General features: G+C 41.6%; 1 protein-coding gene across 1 annotated transcript; it reads left to right on the top strand.

Annotated features, from left to right (window-relative positions):
• Positions 1 to 1,630: 1,630 nt before the first annotated feature.
• On the top strand, positions 1,631 to 24,438 carry tmem43 (transmembrane protein 43). The gene is made up of 12 exons (XM_084316192.1): positions 1,631 to 1,770; positions 11,520 to 11,666; positions 12,651 to 12,785; positions 12,964 to 13,058; positions 13,917 to 13,966; positions 14,053 to 14,122; positions 14,628 to 14,698; positions 16,588 to 16,715; positions 17,258 to 17,332; positions 19,069 to 19,170; positions 20,108 to 20,225; positions 20,639 to 24,438. The coding sequence occupies exons 1-12, from the start codon at positions 1,747 to 1,749 to the stop codon at positions 20,839 to 20,841; spliced, it is 1,218 nt and encodes a 405-aa protein (XP_084172318.1). The 5' UTR covers positions 1,631 to 1,746; the 3' UTR covers positions 20,842 to 24,438.
• Positions 24,439 to 24,978: the final 540 nt, after the last annotated feature.

Below are 24,978 nucleotides of genomic sequence, written 5' to 3'. Positions count from 1 at the left end.
CCTCCGCTAAACGCGTGGGTGAGCTCTGTGCTCTTTCGGTATGTCCAGAGTGCCTGTCTTTTCGTTCCGATTGCGGTGCCACTCTGCGGCCTAATCCTGCCTTCGTGCCTAAAAATATCCGGAGTTCCTTCCGCTCCAGGGATATTGTGGTTCAGGCGTTTCATCCGCCTCCTCACGCTAGTGAGTTGGAGGCGGGCCTTCACCTGTCATGTCCGGTCCGTGCTTTGGGGATTTACCTCAGCCGTACTTAGGGCCTCAGGGCTACCGATCAGCTTTTTGTCTGTTACGGTGGTTCTCGTGCCGGTAAGGCACTATCGAAACAGCGCCTGTCCCATTGGTTGTGCGAGGGCATTGCCCTCTGCTACACGTTGGCCGGGCTGGCTCCCCCTGGGGGCGTCAGGGCGCACTCCACTCCCTGCTGGGTGGGGCCTCGGTGGAGGACATCTGTGCTGCAGCTTCATGGTCCTCCCCGGGTCCCTTCGTAAGGTTTTACCTCATGGACATGACCGGGGGTTCTGTCTCCCAGGCGGTTCTGGGGTCTGTGGCCTCTCCTGCTTCCCATCCTTTGGTGGGGTAGCAGGGGTGTGTGGGTATGGGCCACAGTGTGTTGTGTCACACGTGGTTCCGCCTGTGCTGTGTATGGCTTAAGAGCGGGACGCGATGCAAGTACGCTATATAACGACAGGTTATATATATAACCTAGTTATATGAGTACTGGCTAAGTGTCCCGCTCTTAGCGTGCCCTGAGTTCCCTTGGGGAATCTTTTCCCGGAAACGATTTTTTCCGAGGAAGAGTGAGTGGTGACCACGCCTAGTACTTTATAGTACGCTACTAAAGGGGCGGGGCCTGGCAGGTGGTGGGTGTATTTGGTTTTTTATTCGTTGATGGAGTACAATAGGTACATGAGATGAGGTATATCTCGGTATGGCTTAAGAGCGGGACGCTTAGCCAGTACACAGGTGGCTCCCAAAACAAATACGGTATGATGTTTCTCAATTTAGATCAAATTCACATGCAAACAAATATAATTTCTAACTCTGTTACACAACTAGGATGTAAAAATGAAAAACCAGAAGTAATATACGATCTGTAGTACTATACTATATATTATTATGATGACTTTTATTTTGTATTTTTTTTTACCTGCAACTAAGGAAGTCCACCTAAGTTTGTTGTTTGTTCATTTCACTTGGATTTGGTATGACTTCAAATATGATCCATCATAAGACTCATTATAAAACACATGTAATAGCAATTTAATTAAAATAAATACATAACATTGTTTTTTAATAAAGGTTATTACAAATTGGAAAAAATTTCTGAAGGTGTGTCTGTGATAAAAACGAATAATAATAATAATAATATTTGATATCGTGACTGTGTTGTTTGGAATGTTCAATTTGGGGGACCCTGATGTAAACAAGACAAACGTCTTTCTCTGGTCTGCATCCCCTTAACAATTGTGTGTATTGAGCCGTACTGTATTGTACCCATTCTGCAATCTGTTAAATAAAGTTTTCATTCATTCCCGAAGGGTGCTCCCCACCTTCAACTGCGTGTGTGCGAAGACTACATTACCCAGAATACAAAGAAAAAGAAAGAAAGAGGCGTCGAAAAATGACGTAAAGTTTGCTCTCCGTCGATCTTTTAAAAGGTGCACTTTTGGAAGGGTTTGTTTTCGCAAATATTCCCCGCAGGCACCCCCGAACTCACAGCTGTTTTAGCTGGGCGTTGAACTAGCAGACATGTCGGCGGAACCACCACCACCAGTAAGTTGTTGAGTTTATGGTTGAGTTTTTACGCGGGTTCAACTAGTCAGGAAGTGTATTAGGTTATTATCTCCTGTCTATAAAGATATTGCGAGTGAATGGCAAATGTCATTTTAATTTACAGTAAGCTAGGCCTCTATGTTCTATTGAATTAAAAAGTGAATTGACTGAATGCAATGTAGTAGCTCCAAATTGTTGCATCATTCCTTCAATATTAATATACATTTTCAGAAAGGGTGTGTGTGTACTTGTATTGTTATACTACAGGGGACACTGACCTGTTTACATTTTGAATTAGATTAGATTCAAATGTGTTGTCATTGTTGTTATTGTTGTCACTGCACAAGTACAGTACAACGAAAATAAGTTTGGCATCCAATCCAAGAGTGCTATAGTAATATACAATGTAATGTAATGTAAATGTACAAGTGATTAGATTCAAGATTCAAGAGGTTTATTTGTCACATACATACCAGGGCATACAGTGAAATGCGGGTGGTCATGCCCGCATCGATTGTGCAATAATACTAATAATAAAATAGACATAAAAAACGGGTAATAAGAAGACATAAGATGTGCATGATAAAAATAGACATGCTAAATTCCTGAGAATGCACTGGGTCCTATGTACACTACTATACAATATACAGTTTTAACTAGGGATGCTCGATATTGGCTTTTTTACCGATACCGATATTCCGATATTGTCCAACTCTTAATTTCGATACCGATACCGATACCGATATCAACCGATACCGATATATGCAGGGTTTCCCCCCAAAAAAACGGAATAATTTCAGGTAATTAATAATTTCACTGGATGCATTCAAAAGGCTTTCTAAATGTAAGCATTATCTGTGCAAAATATGATAATTAAAAAAGTAAAAATTAACATTACATATCTCTTGTTGTTGAATTAAACCAACATGCATACTTTTGACAATAAATAAAATAAGAATTGGTTCTTACTTGCTTGCCTGGGTAAATAAAGGTTAAATAAATGTTAAAAAAAAAAAAAAAAAAAAAAATCTTTTTCGATACCTATATTTTCCGATATCACATTTTACTGCCGATATCGGCCGATAATATCGGTCGGCCGATAATATCGGACATCCCTAGTTTTAACTCTTGTCATTATGCTATACTTACTATATCTAAACTATACTAATACTATACAAGAACCACATCGGTTCTTTCCTTAAAGTGACCTTTATATTCCTCATTCCTTTAAAGTGACCTTTCCATTTTGTTTAAAGTGACTTTTGTTTAAAGCGATAAGTGATTGCAGCATGTGTGTTGTGTGTGTATGTGTGTGCTCATGTGTACTTGTGTGTGGAGAGTTCAGTGTTCTGATGGCCTGGGGGAAGAAGCTGAGCCGTAGTCTCTCTGTTCTTGTTGCGTGTGTATACGTAGGCGCTTGCCTGACCGCAGCAGCTTGAACTGGCTGTTGTTGGGGTGGTGGGGGTGTTTCATTATACTGCAGGCTCTGGATTTGCACCTCCTGTTATATAAGTCCTGCAGGGGTGGTAGTGCAATACCCGTAGTACACTCTGCTGAGCGTACCACTCTCTGGAGGGCCTTCCTGTCCTGTGCCGTGCTGTTTCCAAACCAGGCAGTGATGTTTCCAGTCAGAATGCTCTCTACAGCCCCGGAATAGAAGGAGTGGAGTATCTTCCCCGATACTCTGAACTTCCTTAACTGTCTCAGGTGATAGAGGCGCTGTTTCGCTGTTTACCACAGAATCTATGTGTGTTCGCTGTTTACCACAGAATCTATGTGTGTTGACCATGTCAGGTCCTCTGTGATGTGATTGTGGACTCCCTCCCAGGTACGTGAAACTGCTCACCCTGTCCACGATAGCCCCATTTATCCCCTGCTGTATTCTCCTAAAATCCACAATCAGCTCCTTGGTTTTACCAATGTTCAGGAGAAGGCTGTTATCCCGGCACCAGCGTGCCAGTTCATCAACCTCCTCCCGGTAGGCCTTCTCGTCTTCGTTGTTGGAGATCAGCCCCACCACCACGTGTCGTCAGCAAACTTCACTATGGAGTTGGAGCTGAACCTGGCCACACAGTCATGTGTTTACAGTGAATACAGCAGGGGGCTTAGAACACAGCCCTGGGGGGACCCGATACTCAGGGTGATTGTGCTGGAGGTATGACCCCCCACCCTGACCGCCTGGGGCCTGTCACTCAGAAAGTCCAATTAAACTGGGTATACGATATATAAATTAGTACTTCTGAGGTATCATTCAAGACAGTATGGTAGTATAGATATAGTATACAGATATGTAAAAGGATTCACCGTAAAGTATGTGTATTTAATTGACAATTAATAAACAAACGAACTATATGCAGGTATGTACAGACAGATGTGGATAGAGATATTGTGAAGGTAGTCATTTAGTCTTATATTGCTTAATCAACATGCATTGCATTATACCCTTTTAAAGTGCTTGAAAACATATTTAGGCCAAACTGTCCTTCCCCAAGTGACATTGCAGGCACACCCCAACCACAGCAAATTTTTTTTTTTTTGGGCCTGGTTAGATGGGAGGGTCACTCAAAAAAGAAGGACACTCAGTCAGGAGGGAGAACAGGTAGGCTGTTAAAGTAAGAAATGAACGGCTGCCACTTTTTAAAGAATCTTTTGTTAACTCCTAAGTGCATACTTAATCTTCTCTAGTTTTAGAAACGAGACCATATATTTTAGCCAGGCGGAGAAGGGGGGGGGGGGGGGGGTGTAGACAATTTCCAGGCTAGGAGTATTCTCCGTCTGGCCAAGAGTGTGGCAAAAGCCAACATGTCAGTCTCGTTTGACTTAATAGGGAGAAGCTCAGCCGGTACCCAAAAAATGGCCAACAGTGGACAGGGCTGTATTGTAGTATCTAGTACTATCGAGAGCACAGCAAATGTTGAGGACCAGAATGGTCTAAGCCCTGGGCAGGACCAAAACATGTGAGAGAGATCAGCTTGTGGACTATTACAGCGGTCACAATTGGGATTGGAGTCTGGGTAGATTTCAGCTAGTCTTGCTTTGCTGTAGTGTACTCTGTGTACCACCTTTAGTTGTATTAGACTGAGTCGGGCACAAGTAGAGGAGGAATTCACCCTATCCAGTGCTAACCACAGCACTTCCATTGAGGATATCTAGCTCAGTAATGTCCAGTGAATCATCATCCCTGCCCTGTTTAGCAACAGCCCCCCCCCCCCCCCCCCCCCCTTATCTCGCAAGGCTTGCTTGTAACATGGTATATACTGTAGGTGTTGCACACCCTGTATTCATGGCTCACTTCATCAGATGCTCTGTACTCTGTTTTGAACCTGAGACTTTGTGTACAGAATAAGTGAAAGTGGCGATAGGTCGAATTTCAGTGACCTTCGTGTCCAATTTTACTAGTGAGTGGAGAAGTCGGACAGGAAAAAGTCACAGAAATGTAACAGTAAGCCATAATGTGCCCGTTTACTTTTTATTTATTGATGTATTATTATTGTGAAAACAATGTTCAATATAAATTTTATTATTATTATTTGTTGTATACTATTATTATTCTATTGTTTCAATGTGGGCTGGGTGATATGGTCAAAATATCACGTCACAATATTTTCCTTAGTTTTGCCGGTATAACAGTATACTTTTTTAATGTTATTTTGAAGGTATTTTGTTTTCCAGTACAATTTATAATAAAAACACAAGATAATTGTGCCCTAATGATAATATAAAGATAAATGCTGAGAAGGACTGAGAAGAGGGAAGAGAGGAGGGTGGTGACCCCATACCCACCCTCAAGAGCCAGACCAGGCTTCACTCCGCCCAATCCCCCCTATTTATGATAAAACACACAGATACACAAGAAACTACAAATTACAATGTGATATGAGATATGGTATTGTATTTTTTAAGTTTTCTTTTATATATTTTTTAATAATGTTGTAAGGAGCAATTCTTTGAATGTGAAAAATATACAGTATGTACATTTCTCAGTATAAGAATCGGATGTATTACAAAATATGTTTGCACAATACAAGGAATTTATCTTTGTACGTTAGTGCATACAATAAACATACAGAAAGAAAGTAGAATTGAAAACAAGTACTACAGTCAAAAATAGAAAATCTAATTAAAATGGAAATATTTGCAATATTTTTTCTTAAAGTGGAAAAAGCTGTACAGTTTGTACAGGAATGTGCACGATGGAGGCCGCCTGTTAATGTGACATACAGTCTGTGAGGGGAGGGGATAAGGGACCATGTCAGTTGTGGGGATAATGGACAGTGTCAGTTGTGGGGATAAGGGACAGTGGTAGGGGTGGTAATAAGGGACCGTGTCAGTTGTAGGTGGGGATAAGGGACCGTGTCAGTTGTAGGGGTGGGGATAAGGGACCGTGTCAGTTGTAGGGGAGGGGATAAGGGACTGTCAGTTGTAGGGGAGGGGATAAGGGACCATGTCAGTGGTAGGGGTGGGGATAAGGGACCGTGTCAGTTGTAGGGGATGGGATAAGGGGCCGTGGTAGGGGTGGGGATAAGGGACTGTGTTAGTTGTAAGGGTGGGGATAAGGGACTGTCAGTTGTAGGGGTGGGGATAAGGGACTGTCAGTTGTAGGGTTGGGGATAAGGGGCTGTGTTAGTTGTAAGGGTGGGGGATAAGGGACTGTGTCAGTTGTAGGTAGGGATGCCCCAATCGGCCGGCGATCGGTATCGGCCGATATTCAGTATAAATATGAGATCGGTGAATTCCGATAATGCTTTATTTTCGCCGATCGTGAAAACCGATCGAAAAACATGATCCAATTCTTAGCGGAGTTCTCACTCGCTGACTTCTCTCTCAGGCACACAGAGCTGCAGCGCACGGCCCCTCCCCCTCCTCCCCCTGCCCCTCCCAGACCCGTGTCAACAGAGGCTCCGGCAATAGTCTGCTCTAGTCTAGTGCATGGGACCTCTGTGAGCTAACATTAGCTACCTAGCTAACGTTACTGTTTAAACGAAATGACTCAGTCAACTATTCACTTTTAGTTTAATACATGAGGCATTGTCTAACGGTATCAACAAATGCTCCAGCAATAGTCGAGTGCATGATACCTCCGGTAGCTAGGTAGCTAACGTTAGCTCACTGTTTATATGAAATGTTCCAGTAAACTATATAAGATAAGATAAGATATTCCTTTATTGATCCCCTTGGGGAAATTCAGGCATCATAGCAGCATGGGGGGGAGGGGGGGAGGGGTACAGGTAGTAAAACAACACAGTATACAGGTAGTAAAAGACAACACAGGCAGTGTAAACAATTTGATCAATATGGTCAATATAATTTACTATCTGACTAGCTGAGGAATATTCACATTATTCACAGTGTCACATGAGGTGCAGTATGCAAGAGGTAGTGTTATAATAATTTACTATCTACTGAGTATACATTAATCAAAGTACCAGGGTAGTCTACTTTGTCCCCCTTGGGTTCCTATAAGTCCCAGGTCAATGTCTGGTAGCAGTCGCTGTCGCTGCCCCCTGTTGTGGGGCCTGGAGGCTGCTAGTCGCTGCCCACTGTTGTGGAGCCTGATGGCCGCTGGTATGAAGGACTGTCCGAGGCGGTTAGTTGAGTGTCGGGGGGGATGAGTCTGTGGCTGAACGAGCTTCTCATCTTGACTAGCTCGTCGTAGAGGGGGTGGTAGGGGTTCGCCTAGTTCACTAGGCGTTGTCTTAATGTTATCTAGCCGGCTAGCAGTAGCTACAGATAGCTCCTGATATCAATGTCTTATAACGTTGATTCGATGCGTATTCGAGCCCCTGGCTTGCATCGCAGTCACGAAAGGGGCTAGCTGAGGGCATGCTGAATGTGATTTGACCAAAGCAGAGTATACCAATAGGGTCCAGCTGCAGCGCCGGAGAATCCTGGCTGCAGGGGAGGCTACTCGAGTATACACACAGACAGTGGAGCTGTTTGCAGATAGCGAGCATTTTGACTTGTTGCGTGGTGGCGATGTCTCGCAGATAATACAACTACAAGTATGATTATATAATATATATATTTTATAAAAAAAAGTAAAATTATATATATATATATATTTTATTTTTTTATAAAACCAAACAAAGGGACCGTGTCAGTTGTAGGGGTGGGGATAAGGGACAGTGTCAGTTGTAGGGGAGGGGATAGGGACCGTGTCAGTTGTAGGGGTGGGGATAAGGGACCGTGTCAGTGGTAGGGGTGGGCAGGCCTTGTTGATGTATACTGTCCACCACAGTCAGGACAGCCGAAACTATAAACACACTTCTTCAATCAATATCTGAAATGAAGAAGAAAAATAAATAAATACTAACCTTCGTACTGTATTTTACTATTATGCACTTTGCTACTAAATAATCTACCTTGCCTATATTACTACATACTATGCTAATATGTCTTTACTACTATGCACTCAAGACTATAGCACTATAGGGCGGCTAGGTGGTGCAGTGGGCAAGGCGCTCACCACCAATGCAGGAGACGCTGGGTTCGAGCCCAGCTCTCCGCATTGCCATCAGCTTGGCTAGTCGTTCATACTAATACCATTGGCAGTATTAGGGGGTGGGAAGCTGATGGGTGGGGATCGGACGTTGTGGACAGCGACTCCCACAGGTCGGTTGGTGCGCCTGCACAGCAGAATCAGGAAGCGACGGGGGCGGCGTGCCCTCCAAAACGCAGACCCTCGACGCTGAGAGATTGCGCTGTGCAGGTGAAAAGATGCGACTGCTGCTTCCTTGAGTACCGGAGGGGACATGTGATGTAAGGCTTAGTCCACATTGCAGCCGGCTTGTGGGAGGCATGGCCTAACAGCGTTCGAGACAGGGGAGGGTAGAATTGGACGATACGAAATTGGGATGGGAGAAAAATAGAAAATGGGAGAAAAAGTAGATAAAAAAAAAAGACTATAGCACTCAAGTTCGACACTTTGATGAACAATGTTACTTACCCTTAGCTGCCAGAGTTGTACCCTTCCTGTTTACTTGTTGTACAGAACTTGCATCAGCTCAATGAGCGTCAGCTCAATGACTAAATGTAAATGTACTACATGGATGATGGTATAGTAAAAATCCATACCTTTGAATGGATCCATGACGGTATACCTCCCGGCTCTAGTGTCAATCTTTCTGGGTGTGTGTGAAGCAAGTTCAAGTTTGTTTTTATTTGTCACGTATAAAGTACATGTACATTACAGTGAAATGCTTGGTTCTGTATGAGCCCCTGAGAATGTGCTTCATACAGTAAAACAAGTAAAAGAGGAATAAAGTCCCAACACTATACAAATATACAAACTAAAGTACAACCTAAGTACAATGAAGTAAAAATGCAGACAACGAGGTACAAAAATAAAATGCTAAATGCAAAAAGTAGGTATATGGATGTAGTGCAATCTCTTTTTTTAATAAATAGATAAAATAAGGTGTAGTGTTAAAAGTGTTTAAAGTGAGTGTTAAGGTGAGTGTTTGTTTAAAGTCAGTATGCATGTGGATGTGTGTGTAATGAGTGTAGATGGATGGGTTGATGTTACATGGAGTCATTGAGCATCCTGATGGCCTGGGGATAGAAGCTCCTTCTGAGTCTCTCTGTACTGGGACTCCGGAGTCCGGTAGCGCTTGCCTGATCGCAGCAGTGCAAAGAGGCAATTGTCCACCGGTGAATACATGCGCGTGATTGGGCAAGTGTTTGCGATTTGTGTGTATGTTTTCAACTGTCAATGCAATATGCACTCATTATATTGTGTATGGGTATGTGGGTATTTGTGTGTGTGCGTGTGTGTGTGCACATGTGCGCTCTACATGTATGTACTCTAGGCAGTGCCGTCTGGGAGAAATGCGAGGCCCTGTGTAAGATTTAAACGCGAGGCCCCCTAAAGGTTACATTTTTTTATCAATTAATAAAACATTTTTAAAAATCTTTGCATACAGTCAACGTATTCTTAAATAATAGCACAGATAGCTAGCCCACAGGCCCCAGCCAACACAGATAGCTAGCCCACAGCCAACACAGGTAGAGAAAGAGAGAAAGAGAAGACTACCTCTCGAATGACAACCTTGTTAGCTTTCTGTATCATAACGTTAGCTTTCTGCATCATAACGTTAGCTTTCTGCATCATAACGTTAGCCTTCTGTATCATAACGTTAGCTTTCTGCATCATAACGTTAGCTTTCTGTATTATAACGTTAGCTTTCTGTATCATAACGTTAGCCTTCTGTATCCTAACGTTAGTTTATACTCTGGACTGGATTGATAGCAGGGCTAGTAGAGCCAGCTAGGCTACTGCAGGTCTTCCAGCTCTTGGCTAATTGCTAACAGAGCCAGCTAGGCTAGACTACTGCTAACAAAGTGGAGGACAAATTCACAAAAGTTCCCAAAACAGGATAAGTAGTCCACTGTTTTTTAAAGCAGATTAGATATTACAGACCTTTACAACTGGTAGTACAATTCCTTGTCAGACAGGAGAATGAGGTTATAAAAATCCCATTAAAATCCAACAAACATTTCAGGAGCTGTCATTTCACATGAAGTCACGCTTAGGGCTGTTACTTCCCCTCCACCGAGACATCTTGTTGCACGTTTCCACACGAGCAACTGTCAGAAAAACATGGCGGTGTGGATAAAAGAGATAAAAGTGGATAGAAGAGATAAAAGAGAATGATGAGCACAGGCGTGCAATTTTGTACCGCTTCTCGATTCCCATCCCTACTGTTAAATTTATATTTTCACCATCGATTGTGGGGTATATTCACATACATTCCTGCAAGGGTTCCATGTGTAGATGGAAAATACATTGAATACAGTTTAGAAAAAAAACAGTGTTAATCCTTGCATCACAAACTTGTTCAACTAGAGAATGAAAACGTCTTTATTTTTTGGTGGCTACCCATTTGGTTATGTAACCCTCTAAAGCCTACATAGACAAAGGTTCGCCTGGACATAGTGTTATATCTTTTATGATTCAGGGGAACCTACACTTTATTTCTGGTGCTGTGTAAAGTCACCATTATATATTTCCTTTGTGTGAGCATATAATATTTGACAAAAAAAAGTGTCAAGTTAGACCACGCTCACAAATCCGACACTGGGTGCTGAAATCCCGTAAAGTGATATATAAAAAGAAGCAGCGGCCCTGACTCTAGGTGCAGTGGTTAGCACTGCTGCCTCACAGCAAGAAGGTCCTGCTTTCAAACCCCAGCAGGGGGCCTTTCTGTGTGGAGTTTGCATGTTCTTCCAGTGTTTGTGTGGGCTTCCTCCGGGTACTCCGGTTTCCCCCACACCATAAAAAGACATGCATGTTAGGTATATCCTGCCATTGCCCTTAACCAAGGTACTTGCATTACAGCATTACTTTTGCAAGACACTGTGTACTGTATATATATCATGCATATATCTATATACTGTATATATTTAGCTATGATTGCCTGTCAGTGATGGCACCCATGCAGTTTCATTTGGAATCGTATGTCAATTGAGGAAGTGTGTGTGTGTGTGTGTGTGTGTGTGTGTGTGTGTGTGTGTGTGTGTGTGTGTGTGTGTGTGTGTGTGTGTGTGTGTGTGTGTGTGTGTGTGTGTGTGTGTGTGTGTGTGTGTGTGTGTGTGTGTGTGTGTGTGTGTGTGTGTGTGTGTGTGTGTGTGTGTGTGTGTGTGTGTGTGTGTGTGTGTGTGTGTGTGTGTGTGTGTGTGTGTGTGTGTGTGTGTGTTGTGTGTGATATTACAGTCATGTTCACTCACCTTTTGTCATATTTCCCTCTCAGTTTTCAGGGGCAGAACATGACCAGCATACGCGTGTATCTAGTCGGCCCAATGCCGGCTTCCTGGAGCGTCTGAGTGACACGGCCGGAGGAACGGTTGTCGGAGTGGCGCTGTTCTTTCTCTCCTTCTACGTTCTCTTCACCAACGAGGTTGTTGATTCACTCGTTTACCTCATTAAGATGGATTGGAAGATCAAGAAAAGAGGGCGGGGCTTGTGATTAATCCCAATGAGTGTTGGCTCCCACACCAGACTCTAGGCCATGATTTGTGAGTGTAGTGTGGAATATTTGGCTTTTGGAATGATTACCTAAATGTCAACGTTCTATCAAACCACCCCAAAATCACACAACCATTCTTGATGTTAGAGTTTCATCCAAATCATCCTACAGACATCTCATACTTAAAACTACAACATGATTAATATCAAGAAAGGTTACAGTTAGCTTAGAATGATGACATTTAGGTACTCATTCCAAATGCCAGATATTCCACACTGCATTCACAAATTATTGTGAGTGATGTCAAATTCTATATTATTTGTTATATCATTTTGCAAAACCCAATAATGAAGAATAATGAAATGTATTTTCAACTAAATTGCAGAGGGTGCCAAGAAATCATTCTAACTGCATCTAGTGTACACAGTCAACCAAACAAAGTAGTGTGTAATCTATATCTGTCTGAATATACCTGCATATAATCCTTCTATATACCTACTTATACACCTGCATATAACCCATATAACTGTATGATAGCATGTACAATAATGCTCTATATACCGTATATATATATATATTCTTACCGTATATATATATATCCACATCTGTCTGTACAAACCTGCATATGATCATGTACATATTCCTTAACGCCTCTTACTAGTTACGCTGCTGGTCAGTATGACATACTACCATAGTGTCGTTATACCTGTATCACTGTACATAGTAATATTACAACTCTGTACATACATCTGATTAGCACTATACTCAGAAGTACTATTTTATATACCCAGTTTAATCAGCTGTACATTGTATATTACTATTGCACTTTACTGTTATTTTCGTTGTACTGTACTTGTGCTGTATAATGACAATAGATTTTAATTGAACCTAATCCAACCATTTCCTGCACACCAGGGCAGGGCTCTGCAAACAGCCTCCTCCTTGAACGAAGGCCTCTCTCTGGTGGTGTCCCTGGACTCATACTCCGGCCTGGACCCACAGAATGACAACCGCTTGGTTCACCTGTCGTCACAGCTACGCACCTCACAGGTTAGTCTGTTCACAAAGCCTGTTTATGTTGCACCCCCCCATTCCCTATGCATTCATTTCATCACTCCTTTATGTGAAAACCATACACACCCTATTCATGCAGTCACCCCCAAACCGGTTGTACAGATATCTCCTGTTGTTAACTGACTGCCCCCTCCACCCACATGTCTACCTGTAGCCCCTGTATGACCCCAACTACAGCGTGGCGGTGCAGGCCGTGAAGCTGAAGAGGCAGGTGGAGATGTACCAGTGGGTGGAGGACCATGACAGCAAGTGAGTCAGGGTTGCAGCTCTGTAAACAGGGTGGGGTCAGGTCTGTAAACAGGGCGGGGGTCAGGTCTGTAAACAGGGTGGAGGTCAGGTCTGTAAACAGGGTGGGGGTCAGGTCTGTAAACAGGGCAGGGGTCAGGTCTGTAAACAGGGTGGGGTCAGGTCTGTAAACAGGGTGGGGGTCAGGTCTGTAAACAGGGCGGGGGTCAGGTCTTATAACACTGGTCTTTTGCATTTGCATGGAGGAAATTAATTGATTGACTATTTAGAAAAGAAGGTGGCATGTATAAATGTTAAACATTCAAAATAATTGGGCGGCTACGTGGCGTAGTGGGCAAGGCGCTCGCCACGAATGGCACATTGCTTTCAGTTTAGCTGGTTGTCCGTACTAATACACATTGGCCGTATTAGGGGGTGGGAAACTGATGGGTGGGGATCGGGCGTTGTGGACAGCGACTCCTACAGGTCGGTTGGTGCGCCTGCGCAGTAGAATCAGGAAGTGTCGGGGGCAGCGTGAGCCTCCCACGCGTTACTCCTCGCCACTGAGAGATCGAGCTGCGCAGGTGAAAAGATGCGACTGCTGTTACCTCAAGTACCGGAGGGGACTTGTGCTATGTATGACTTAGTCCACATTGCAGCCGGCTTGTGGGAGGCAAGAAACAGCGTTCGTGACAGGGGAGGGTTGAATTGGACGATACGAAATTGGGATGGGAGAAAATATAGAAAAATGGGAGAAAAAGTGGATAAAAAAAAAAGAAAATCAAAATAATTTACTCAAAGAAAGATATTGAAATCAGTTCAGAACTGATATCAGTATAAATGGAAATGCCTACTTAAGTGTGTTCCATAATTCATTTCCAGGGACTACGAGGAGGGCGGTGAGACCAAAACGGAGACGACGTACACATACAGTGAGCTGCTGTTCTACCTACTATTCTTTTAACTATATTAATGGGGTGGATGTTTAGTGTGACACATTATGGTTCTCTTTCTTCAGACACTGTATGGAAATCTGAGTTGATCAACAGCAGGAACTTTGATAAGGAAATCGGTCACATAAACCCAAGGTATTCAAATATACACGCAGCTCTAATTCTGCACATTGTAAATTATGTGTAATTTAAAGTTTAATCTATACAATTATTGCAACATACTAAAATTGTATATATACACACGTGTGTGTGTGTGTGTGTATTCTGTTTTTTTTACCTTGAATTTTTTATATTACTTTATTATGATGATTATTAGTGTTATTTTATGTAAACATGGTATTTACTGTTTATTTGTTTTTGTTTTATTGGGATTCCCATTAGCTGTCAAATGAATGGTCCTGGGGTCCTAATACAACAGAATACAAATACAGAATGTAATGAATGGGAAAAAAAGAAAAAGAAAAAACTGAAAGCAGAAAGGAAAACAAAAATTGATAAAAACAATAAACATATCAGGGTAGGCCTAACTGAAATTGATAAAAGATAAAAAATAAAATGGTTAATCACATCTTACATCATTCTACATCAGTCTCATTTACAGTCTATTTTTAAAACAAGTTCTTCTTTACTTGCCTTGTAGTGCCATGGCGGTGGAGAGTGTGACGGTGGTGTCCCCTGAGGTCCGTGTCGGGCTTTTCATTCTGTCTCGAGGTATCTGTTTACATTATGTTTACATTTATGTTGTAGTTCATAACCATGTAGAGCTGCAGACATGTGCAGTTTCCCCCACAGTGATTTAATTAAATTAATTAATTAAAAAAAATTGTAATTCACATAAAATAAAATAAAAGTGTTTCATAATCACATCAATCTGAATTTGCACATTCCATGAGCAAAAGGAGCAGCGAGAGGAAAATATTATTTTGCCTGCCCCTTACTCAAAACATAAATAAACAATAGAAATAGATAGTCTATCTGTTATTATACAGCACAAGTACAATACAACGAAAAAGAAGTTAGGCATCCAACCAGAGTGCAAATGTAACAGTAAAGTGCAATAGTGATATACAATGTATAGGTTAAACTGGATATAAAATATATAAATTAGTACTACAGAGTGTAGTGCTAATCAGATGTACGTACAGAGTTGTAGTATTAATATTTACAGTGATACAGGTATAAAGACACTATGGTAGTAAGTCGTACTGACCAGCAGCATAACTAGTAATACAACGAAAATAAGTTTGGCATCCAACCAGAGTGCAAATGTAACCGTAAAGTGCAATAGTAATATACAATGTACAGGTTATTAAACTGGAATTACTGGATATACAATATATAAATGAGTACTACTGTGTATAGTGCTAATCAGATGTATGTACAGAGTTGGAGTATTAATGTGTATACTTTATACCAGTGATAAAGGTATACAGACACTATGGTAGTAGGTCATACTGGCCAGCAGCATAACTAATAAGAGTAGGTAAGGGATATGTACAGATATAGATATAGAATCTACATATATGCAAAAGGATTATGTGCAATGTACAGATGGATGTGGATAGATATGGTAAGAATAAATAAATAAATATATATATATATATATATATATATATATATATATATTAGGGCTGTCAGTTTATCGCGTTAATTAGATTAATTAATTACACAGCAAATAATCGCGTTATGAAAATTAACTCAAAATATATTACAATTTTTTTTTTTTTTTTTTTTTTTAATAATAATATTTTTTTTGTATCTCATTCATTCCATAAGCATGTAGAATACACATTTACAGATTTTTTTTTAATATGGTCCATTTGCATGTTCTTGGTATCTGATTCTAGGGACATCTATGAATCTCAGGGAATGTATTCCCAGTGTCAGAAATACTGTGGGCTAGATCCACAAAGAATGGATTGAACGGTGCAAGTTGCACCCTTACTTACAATTCATTATGAATTGAAAATGGGGGACCCTGATGTAAACAAGACGAAAGTCTTTCTCTGGTCTGCATTCCCTTAACAATTGTGTGTATTGAGCCGTACTGTATTGTACCCATTCTGCAATCTGTTAATAACATTTTCATTCAATCAATCAATCTGCGCTGTGATTGATTGAATGAACATTTTATTTTGAGTAAATTGTAATGAACCAAATGAGAATATCAATAAATCTTTTTTTTATCTTTGACTGTGAATAACACCATGCTCAAATTGACCAGACCTGAAAAATCTAAGCAAATTAATAGATGGAAGATGATTAAACAGAAGGTTTTGTAGATACAGTACTGAATTATGCCATCCGGACACATGCAATTTGAAATATGATTATAGAATATAGAATATGAGGCATAAAATGGTAATGCGATTAAAATGCGATTAATTAGATTAATTAATTACAAATCCTTTAATTAATTAGATTAATTTTTTTAATCGCCTGACAGCACTAATATATATATATATACAGCATTATTGTACATGCTATCATACATTATTTAACAGAATAAGCCCGAAACATACTATATTTCCTTCAGCGTCCTCTCTTTCATGAAAATCCCCTGTGATTGATCATTTTGATTTGTTTTGAACGACCGACAGGACTGGTGGAGCAGATTGATAACTTCCAGACTCTGAGCCTGAGGACTCTGCCTCCACCTCCACCGGGCTCCTTCCTCACCGTAGACGAGGACTATTTCTACCACACCCCAACCCCCCGCCGGCCAGAGGTGAGGATCACTATTCAAACACTCTCGTGCTGTAGTAGGCAGAGTCGCTATGTTGTCTCCTTCACAAACGCTGGACGGCACGTTCTGAGCACACGGCCCTCTCCACCCTGGCTGCTGCCATGCCCTCCCTGTCGCCACGTTCTGAGCACACAGCCCTCTCCACCCTGGCTGCTGCCACGCCCCCCCCCCCTTGTCTGTTCTTCATTGCCGTTGACCCAAACATCACCTGTTATTTGAGGGTGTTCTTTCGCCAGGCGTCTTTATTGCCTATATTGGATTGTAACGTATAAGATAACCGATGGGGCATACAGACCCTCATTTGCACATTTGTTTACACTATTTATTTTCTCATATTTTTATATTCATAGTTAATTATATTGTTTACACTATTTACTTTCTCATATTTTTATATTCCGATAAAATTGTATTGCCTGTCTTTCTACTATTACCCTGCCCATACCTGTACCCCCCCCTCCCCCTGCTGCTATGGTGCCTGAATTTCCCCAAGGGGATCAATAAAGGAATATCTTACCTTATCTTAGGTGGGGGATGTTCGTGTGAGCTTCTCCTACGCTGGACTCAGTGGGGAAGGCTCTTTTCCTGGCCCAGCCCAGACGGTAAGAGCATAACAGTTAGTGACCCTAACATGACGTGATAACTGAGCATAACAGTTAGTGACCCTAACATCACATGATGACAGCATAACAGTTAGTGACCCTAACATGACTTGATAACTGAGCATAACAGTTAGTGACCCTAACATCACATGATGACAGCATAACCCTAACATCACATGATGACAGCGTAACAGTTAGTGAACCTAACATCACATGATGACAGCATAACAGTTAGTGAACCTAACATGATGTGATAACAGAGCATAACAGTTAGTGAACCTAACATGACATGCTGCCATGATGACAGCATAACAGTTAGTGAACCTAATATCACATGATGACAGAGCATAACAGTTAGTGAACCTAATATCACACGATGACAGAGCATAACAGTTAGTGAACCCAAAAGTTAGTTCAGGAACTTTGTATAAATGAAACACAGGGAATTCAGGGAATGTCTGGTTACATGTTATTCTCCCGGTCTGCATGTCAGAGTGATTCAGGAACGTAAACACACTTTACCACCACAGCTGCTGTCAAAGCCATGGGAGGCGGTTGGAATAAAAAAGAGTAACGTGATTGCATAATAAAGAAAATAAAAGTGTTATGGTATTTAAATGAATAGAAAAACGTATGTTAATATTTTTCAGCCCTAATTAATATCAATCCAAAAGAAAGGTTTAAGTGTTGATTTAGTCTAATCGTGTTTTCAATGAGTCAATACCATGAACTTTTCCACTGTACAGACTTTATTTAAATTTCTTTTTTATTATTATAATTTTTTTTTTACATGGATAAAACAATACATAACACATAATACAAGAATAATAATAATAAACAGAACAACACCAGACAATAATAATGACAATAGAATGATAAATACAGAACCTAAAAATAAAAACAAATTATATTATCACAAACACCACAAAAGACATCAGACATACAAATCTGAGACAAATCCTCTTGAGGTTGTTCTTTCCCTGATAAGTTTCACTGTACAGACTTTGTTATGACTTACAATTTTTTTTTTTTTTTTTTAGATTTTTTTTTTGGTGTTTCTTTATCGCTTTATTTCTACTGGGCAGTCCAGTAGGGAGAGACAGATGAGGAATGGGAGACAGAGTGGGGGGAAGACATTCGGCAAATAACGACGGGTTCGGGAGTCGAACCCGGGTCGGCCGTGTCGCGGCTGAGCGCGCTATGTGGTTCGCCACTGGGGCGCCCGACTTACACATTTTTTAATAAACTTGCTCTCTCAGGGCGGCCAGGTAGCGCAGTGGACTAAGCGTCTGTCTACCACCACAGAGCCAGTGGGATCGAATCCGGCTTGGCCAACCGTCCACACTAACACAATTGGCAGTGTTAGCGGGTGGGAAGCCGGCGTGGGTGGGTCCTGGTCGTTGTAAACAGCGACTCCTACAGTTCGGTCGGGGCGCCTGCACAGCGAGGGGAGGATCTGGGAGAGGTAGTGTGACCTTCCACACGTTATACTCTCCCAGTGAGAGTCCGCGCTGCCAGGTGAAAAGAAGAGGTGGGCTGGCTACACATGTGTCAGAGGAAGCATGCGATAGTCTCCGCCCTCCCAGACCGACGGTAGGGGGTAGAGTGCGCAACGACCAGGAAGGGGATTGGGAATTGGCATAACGACTAACATTGGGATGGGAGAAAAATCGGAAAAAGAATGAAGGATTTTTTTTTTTTTTTTTTTTAATAAAAAAAAAAACTTGCTCTCTCAGGTCAGTGTGGTGGCCAGGCAAAGCGGGGACAATCTGGTGTCCTTTAAGACCAAGTCAGGAGACACACTGGAGATGCTGGACCTGGAGGATCTCTCTGCCCAGGTGGGTGTGTCTATGTTCTGTTTGTGATGACGGCCTGTGTCAGGTAGCTGGTGATGCAGGCACTTTGGAACTATTTTCTGGGAGGGGGTGTTGGATTACTTTTTTTAAACTATTTTTTTAAGGGGCGGGTACTCATTTCAATCTGGACAGCGATGTCCAACACGGCAGTGCTGAATGCAGTGAACTGAGCCATGAATGAGACACGAGGCTTTCATGCCACACCACACACACACACACACAATGCTGTCGCCATCAGCATGGTATTCTAGCCACTGCACTGCTACTTAGACATTGCCCTGAACTACTATCTAAATCTTACCCCACTTGGTAAAGCTACAGAAGTGGCCTAAAGTAAATGTTAGCTAGCAGTAGCTGTAAACAAAGAGTACTGAGAACGAAGATGTTAATCTCACTCAGCAAAAAACATCTTAGAAAACCACTGCATTGTCCATGAATCAAAGCAGCCAGAGCAAAGTGACCAGCAGTCAGTCATCTCAACTCCTTACAGTCTTTGATTGAGTCGGGTCTGGGAGGGACTGATAGAATTCCCCATCGCAAAGCTCCATAGTAATGTCAGCCTGTGAGTTAGCTAGTAGTCCATGACTTACCTAACTACTTTCTCATCTTTTAACTACACATCTAAATATGAAAATATAGATAAACCGGGATACACACATCTCCTATACTGTATGCATTCCAACCATGTGGTCTAATAGAGGAAAGGCTTTGAAATGCCTCAAGTCAACTACAGTACAGACCTCAGCACCAAGGAGACAAATAAGCAATATTTATAGAATAAAACATTTTGTTTAATCATTTAATATATGCCAGATGGGAATTCAACCGAGTTGATGGGGTCACCCCCCCGGTTCCAACGTGCCTGTGGTGATGTGTTTGTTATGTTTTTAACGTGGTTGTGTTTTTCTCTGGACTGCAGGAGATGTTTGAGAAGGCGCTGCAGTACAACACGATGATCACATGGGGGCTGCGGGCTGCTGGCTGGTTTCTGATGTTCCTGGGAATTAGTCTCACCATGCGCATCATCTACACACTGGGTAAACATTCACTACCGTCAGTCATCACGGTAGGGATGCACCGATACTGGTGTGGCATTTTGAGGCTGATACTAGGTTAAAAAGATCGATACCAGGCTGACACCAGACTAAAAACAAGGTGTTTGATACCAGGCTAAATACCAGGCTGATACCAGATAAAAAAAACAAGTTGTTCGATACCAGGCTGATACCAGACTAAAAACAAGGTGTTTGATACCAGGCTAAAAACAAGGTGTTCGATACCGAGCAAGATACCAGGCTGATACCAGACTAGAAACAAGGTGTTCGATACCAAGCTTTATTTAATTAATCTCTACACGTCAATCATACAAAGATTGAATTCATCTCGACACTTCAGACATACAAAGATGTAATTCCTCCCTGGATGTGCTGTCTTCTTTTCCCTTCCACAGTGGACTGGGTCCCTATCCTCCGAGAGCTGGTGTCCGTGGGGCTGAAGCTCTTCGCCCTGTGTGTGTCCTGCTCTCTCTCCCTCCTCACCATCGCGGTGGGCTGGATCTTCTACCGGCCCTTGGTGGGGGCCGCGCTGGCCGCCGTGGCTCTGCTGCCCATCCTTATCGCTCGCTCTCGCGTTCCGCACAAGAAGCACCAATGACACTGGATCTCATGAGCACTTTCGGACTCCTCCGTGGTGGCTTGTCGTGCGCCACAAGCCGTTTCCGGTGTCACTCCCATCAGAAGAATGTCGTTTGCTGTCGGACGAAACCTTGCATCTCCAAATGGGAGTGAAGAAAAACTCATTTTTAAATCAACGCCCGTGTTTTTTTTATTTCTAGCTACATTGGGGGTTTGAATGGGTTTCATGGGTCATGCAACTTGCTCACAACAGAGAGAAGGTTGTAAACTTTCAATTGGAGTATAAAAATGTAAATCACCAGATGCGTGGTTTTCACCCGACAGCAGCGACATGCTAGGCACTGCAAGGCTATGTTTACGACTTAATACGTGGCAACTTCTGTTCTAGAGGAAATACTTGAAGGGATCCTCAGCAGTAATAATGCATTTTTTTCTGTACTTTTGACGTGTATTAAAGAGATAGTTTGGGACATTAAGTTGTATGAAATAGTTGCCAGTAGTGTAGTGGATTAGTAAGCTATTAGTTTACCTACATGGAGTCCTGTGGTTGGAGTTCTGGCTTATGAGTGAACCAGAAAGCCAACTGGGTCTTGAAACCAAAAGGTTTTAATCAACACATCAGCATGCAGGCTAAAGAGTTACCTGTTTCACACCACATCATGTAGGCTAAACTCACTACATCATGTAGACTAAACTCACCACATCATGTAGGCTAAACACATCATGTAGGCTAAATTCACCACATCATGTAGGCTAAAATCACACCATGTAGGCTAAACTCACCACATCATGTAGGCTAAACTCACCACATGTAGGCTAAAATCACCACATCATGTAGGCTAAAATCACACCATGTAGGCTAAACTCACCACATCATGTAGGCTAAACTCACATCATGTAGGCTAAACTCACCACATCATGTAGGCTAAACTCACACCATGTAGGCTAAACTCACATCATGTAGGCTAAACTCACATCATGTAGGCTAAAATCACACCATGTAGGCTAAACTCACCATCATGTAGGCTAAACTCACATCATGTAGACTAAAATCACACCATGTAGGCTAAACTCACATCATGTAGGCTAAACTCACCACATCATGTAGGCTAAACTCACCACATCATGTAGGCTAAACTCACCACATCATGTAGGCTAAACTCACATCATGTAGGCTAAACTCACCACATCATGAAGCTAAACTCACCACATCATGTAGGCTAAACTCACCACATCATGTAGCTAAACTCACATCATGTAGGCTAAACTCAAGAGCTTTGCTTCAACTACACTATTGGCAGGTATTTCATACAATCAATGTCAACAAATCCAAACTATCCATTTTGTGTTAAATCCGATATCCAAAAAAGTTGATGAATGTGTACGATCACTTGTTTGCACTTGAAGACAGTATTTTGCTAAAACAATGGGCCTTATTTATCAATCTGTTGTGCGTTTTCAATTACAGCATTTGTAAAATTCTACCAGTAACACTTTGTTTTATGAACTTTTTGTATGTCCAACGTTGCTTTGATGTTAGTCGGTCTGCGGTCTGAGTCCATCCTCTAGACCAGAAGTTTTGACGACTGAGGGTCAATTTAGGGACCCAACATTGGATTGAGGACCACCCAATAAAAGCGTGTGATGTAGGTTGGTTTATACAACGGCATGCAAATTTCTCGATTCTGATTGGCCATTCACACGTCTTTATTGGCAACAATCCACGGTCCTGGGCTCAGGACCCGCCCACAACCAAATCACATAACCCTCCCCGGCTCACTCCGGGAGAAAACAAGATCGCGGAGATCAAATGGTTATGTTGAAAGCACCATAACGACTAAATATGAAGCGATTCTGTCAAGGGGAATGTGTTAGTCCTTTAAACAATGTTGGATGATGTAATTGATGGGTCTTGACTCAATCTAGAACAAAAGAAAAATCGCGGATTGATTGATAGATTAATTGATTGATTTAAATTTCTTCCTTCCTACTTTCTACTGACTGCAGCGTTCTCTCTCACACACTGTTCGACGCTGGCGTACCCACAAACACACACACACACACACACACACACACACATACACACGCACACACACACTGTGACACACACACACACGCACACACACACACACACACTCCTGTCTGCAACAGCGGGGGAGTCAGACTGAGAGAGAAGCAGCGCTGTTTTAAGTGAGCATGGTCTATTGAATTGATTGATTTGTTGATTGCTAATTTTATTACTGTACCCCTGGTTTCCAACTGGTTAAGTTTAGGCTAAAAGAAATAAATAAAAAAATAGGGCGAAGAAAACGTTTTTTTCCTATAGGGCAAAGAAAACGTTTTAATTTGTTTTACCTACTTTATATTCTGCATCTGGTAATAAAATTTTCAATCAATCATTCCAATAATACACAGTTGGATGTGTTAGTTGGTTGGATGCACTTCAAGCTGCTTCCACATGAGGCAACTTCTCTCAATCATTCCAATAATACACAGTTGGATGTGTTAGTTTGGTTGGATGCACTTCAAGCTGCTTCCACATGGAGTTGTGGGAACTACTTTTTCTGGCGGATGGTTTTTTCAATAAATCTTCGATTAATGTGTGTTTATTGTATAGAAATAAGGTTGGATGAATCTGGCAGTTGTATAAAAGCTTTACACCACGTGCAGTCGTGATTTGTGACCAATAAACCATGCCTAGGGGGGTCTAACGACCCTCGGCTGCGCCTCGGGCCTAACAACCACCCCTAGGCATGGTTTATTGGTCACAAACCACTCCTGCGTGTGATGTAATGCTTAATTAAAAATGTATTGGAACCAGACCAAAATGTATTGGAGCCAGACCAAATATAACACACTATGCATTCACACCATAACAACTTATCGCGGGCCGCACTTTGAGAATACCTGCTCTAGGCCTTGCTAGGTCATGCTTGGTAAACTATTGTTAGTGATTAGTGAAGCAAAATGACATCAGCCTTAAAGTGATGTGTAATTGTGGCGCCTGCTGACCATGAGCGGTACTGTCTCGGCGGATGAGCTTTATTCTGTAGTGTCTGCATGCTTTCTTTTGCATGGAGACTTTCCAAGAGTGACTTCTTGTTGCTTGAGGTGGCTGTGTATTTGTTTTCCATTTTAAACAAATGGAAGGGGTTGAGTCAATCCCCACTTCTTTTTTTCTCATTATACCTTTAACGTTACAGCAGTTTCTTTCCAAAACATCCTTAGAAAATTATGTAGATGAAGTTACTAGACATTTGCATGTAATATTTCTGACTAATACAGATTTTTTTTTTTTTTAGAAATTAACCTGTGCTGTCATCTTACATTATTAACAATTCACAATGTAATACGCCTCATGGAAGCTCGACTAATGCAAATAAATATAATGGGGGGGGGGGGATTACGTCTAAAAACCGTATGCTTTAGGCCTTCATAAACTCATCATTGTAAAATTAACACAAATGAAATCCCATATCTGAAAAGTGTTGAAACCATTTCAGAACATTCGTGCTTGAGAAATAAGGCCCAGTCTTAGTCAACACCAAAGAAGTGTGGATCACTGCGATTCCACTATTATCAATGTATGGTCATAAATAAAGGCAGTTTTTTTGTATTTTCTTTTTTCATTTGTGTAGCAGTAGGCCTGTTTGTTTCTAAATGTTCCCTTTTCATTGGGCACCCTCAAAATGTCAACAGAAATATATCACTATCCTACAACTTATCCAAGTATAGATATCTGTATCTTACTACTCATCCAAGTATAGATATCACTATCTTACTACTCATCCAAGTATAGATATCACTATCTTACTACTCATCCAAGTATAGATATCACCATCTTATTCCTTTTCCAAGTATAGATATCACTATCATACTACTTATCCAAGTATAGATATCTGTATCTTACTACTCATCCAAGTATAGATATCACTATCTTACTACTCATCCAAGTATAGATATCACCATCTTATTCCTTTTCCAAGTATAGATATCACTATCATACTACTTATCCAAGTATAGATATCTGTATCTTACTACTCATCCAAGTATAGATATCACTATCTTACTACTCATCCAAGTAGATATCACTATCTTACTACTCATCCAAGTATAGATATCACTTTCTTACTACTCATCCAAGTATAGATATCAC

This window comes from Notolepis coatsorum, assembly GCF_963971535.1.
Source record: "Notolepis coatsorum genome assembly, chromosome: 6".
Lineage (NCBI taxonomy): Eukaryota > Metazoa > Chordata > Actinopteri > Aulopiformes > Paralepididae > Notolepis > Notolepis coatsorum.
This window is presented reverse-complemented; position numbering and strand designations above follow the sequence as displayed.

Bases quoted from the DNA above. Each gene is read 5' to 3' on its own strand.
- tmem43 (XM_084316192.1), top strand. From the start codon at position 1,747: ATGTCGGCGGAACCACCACCACCA. The intron at 14,123-14,627 runs GTATTCAAATAT...CTTGCCTTGTAG, and splicing joins ATCGGTCACATAAACCCAAG to TGCCATGGCGGTGGAGAGTG. The intron at 17,333-19,068 runs GTAAGAGCATAA...TTGCTCTCTCAG, and splicing joins TTCCTGGCCCAGCCCAGACG to GTCAGTGTGGTGGCCAGGCA.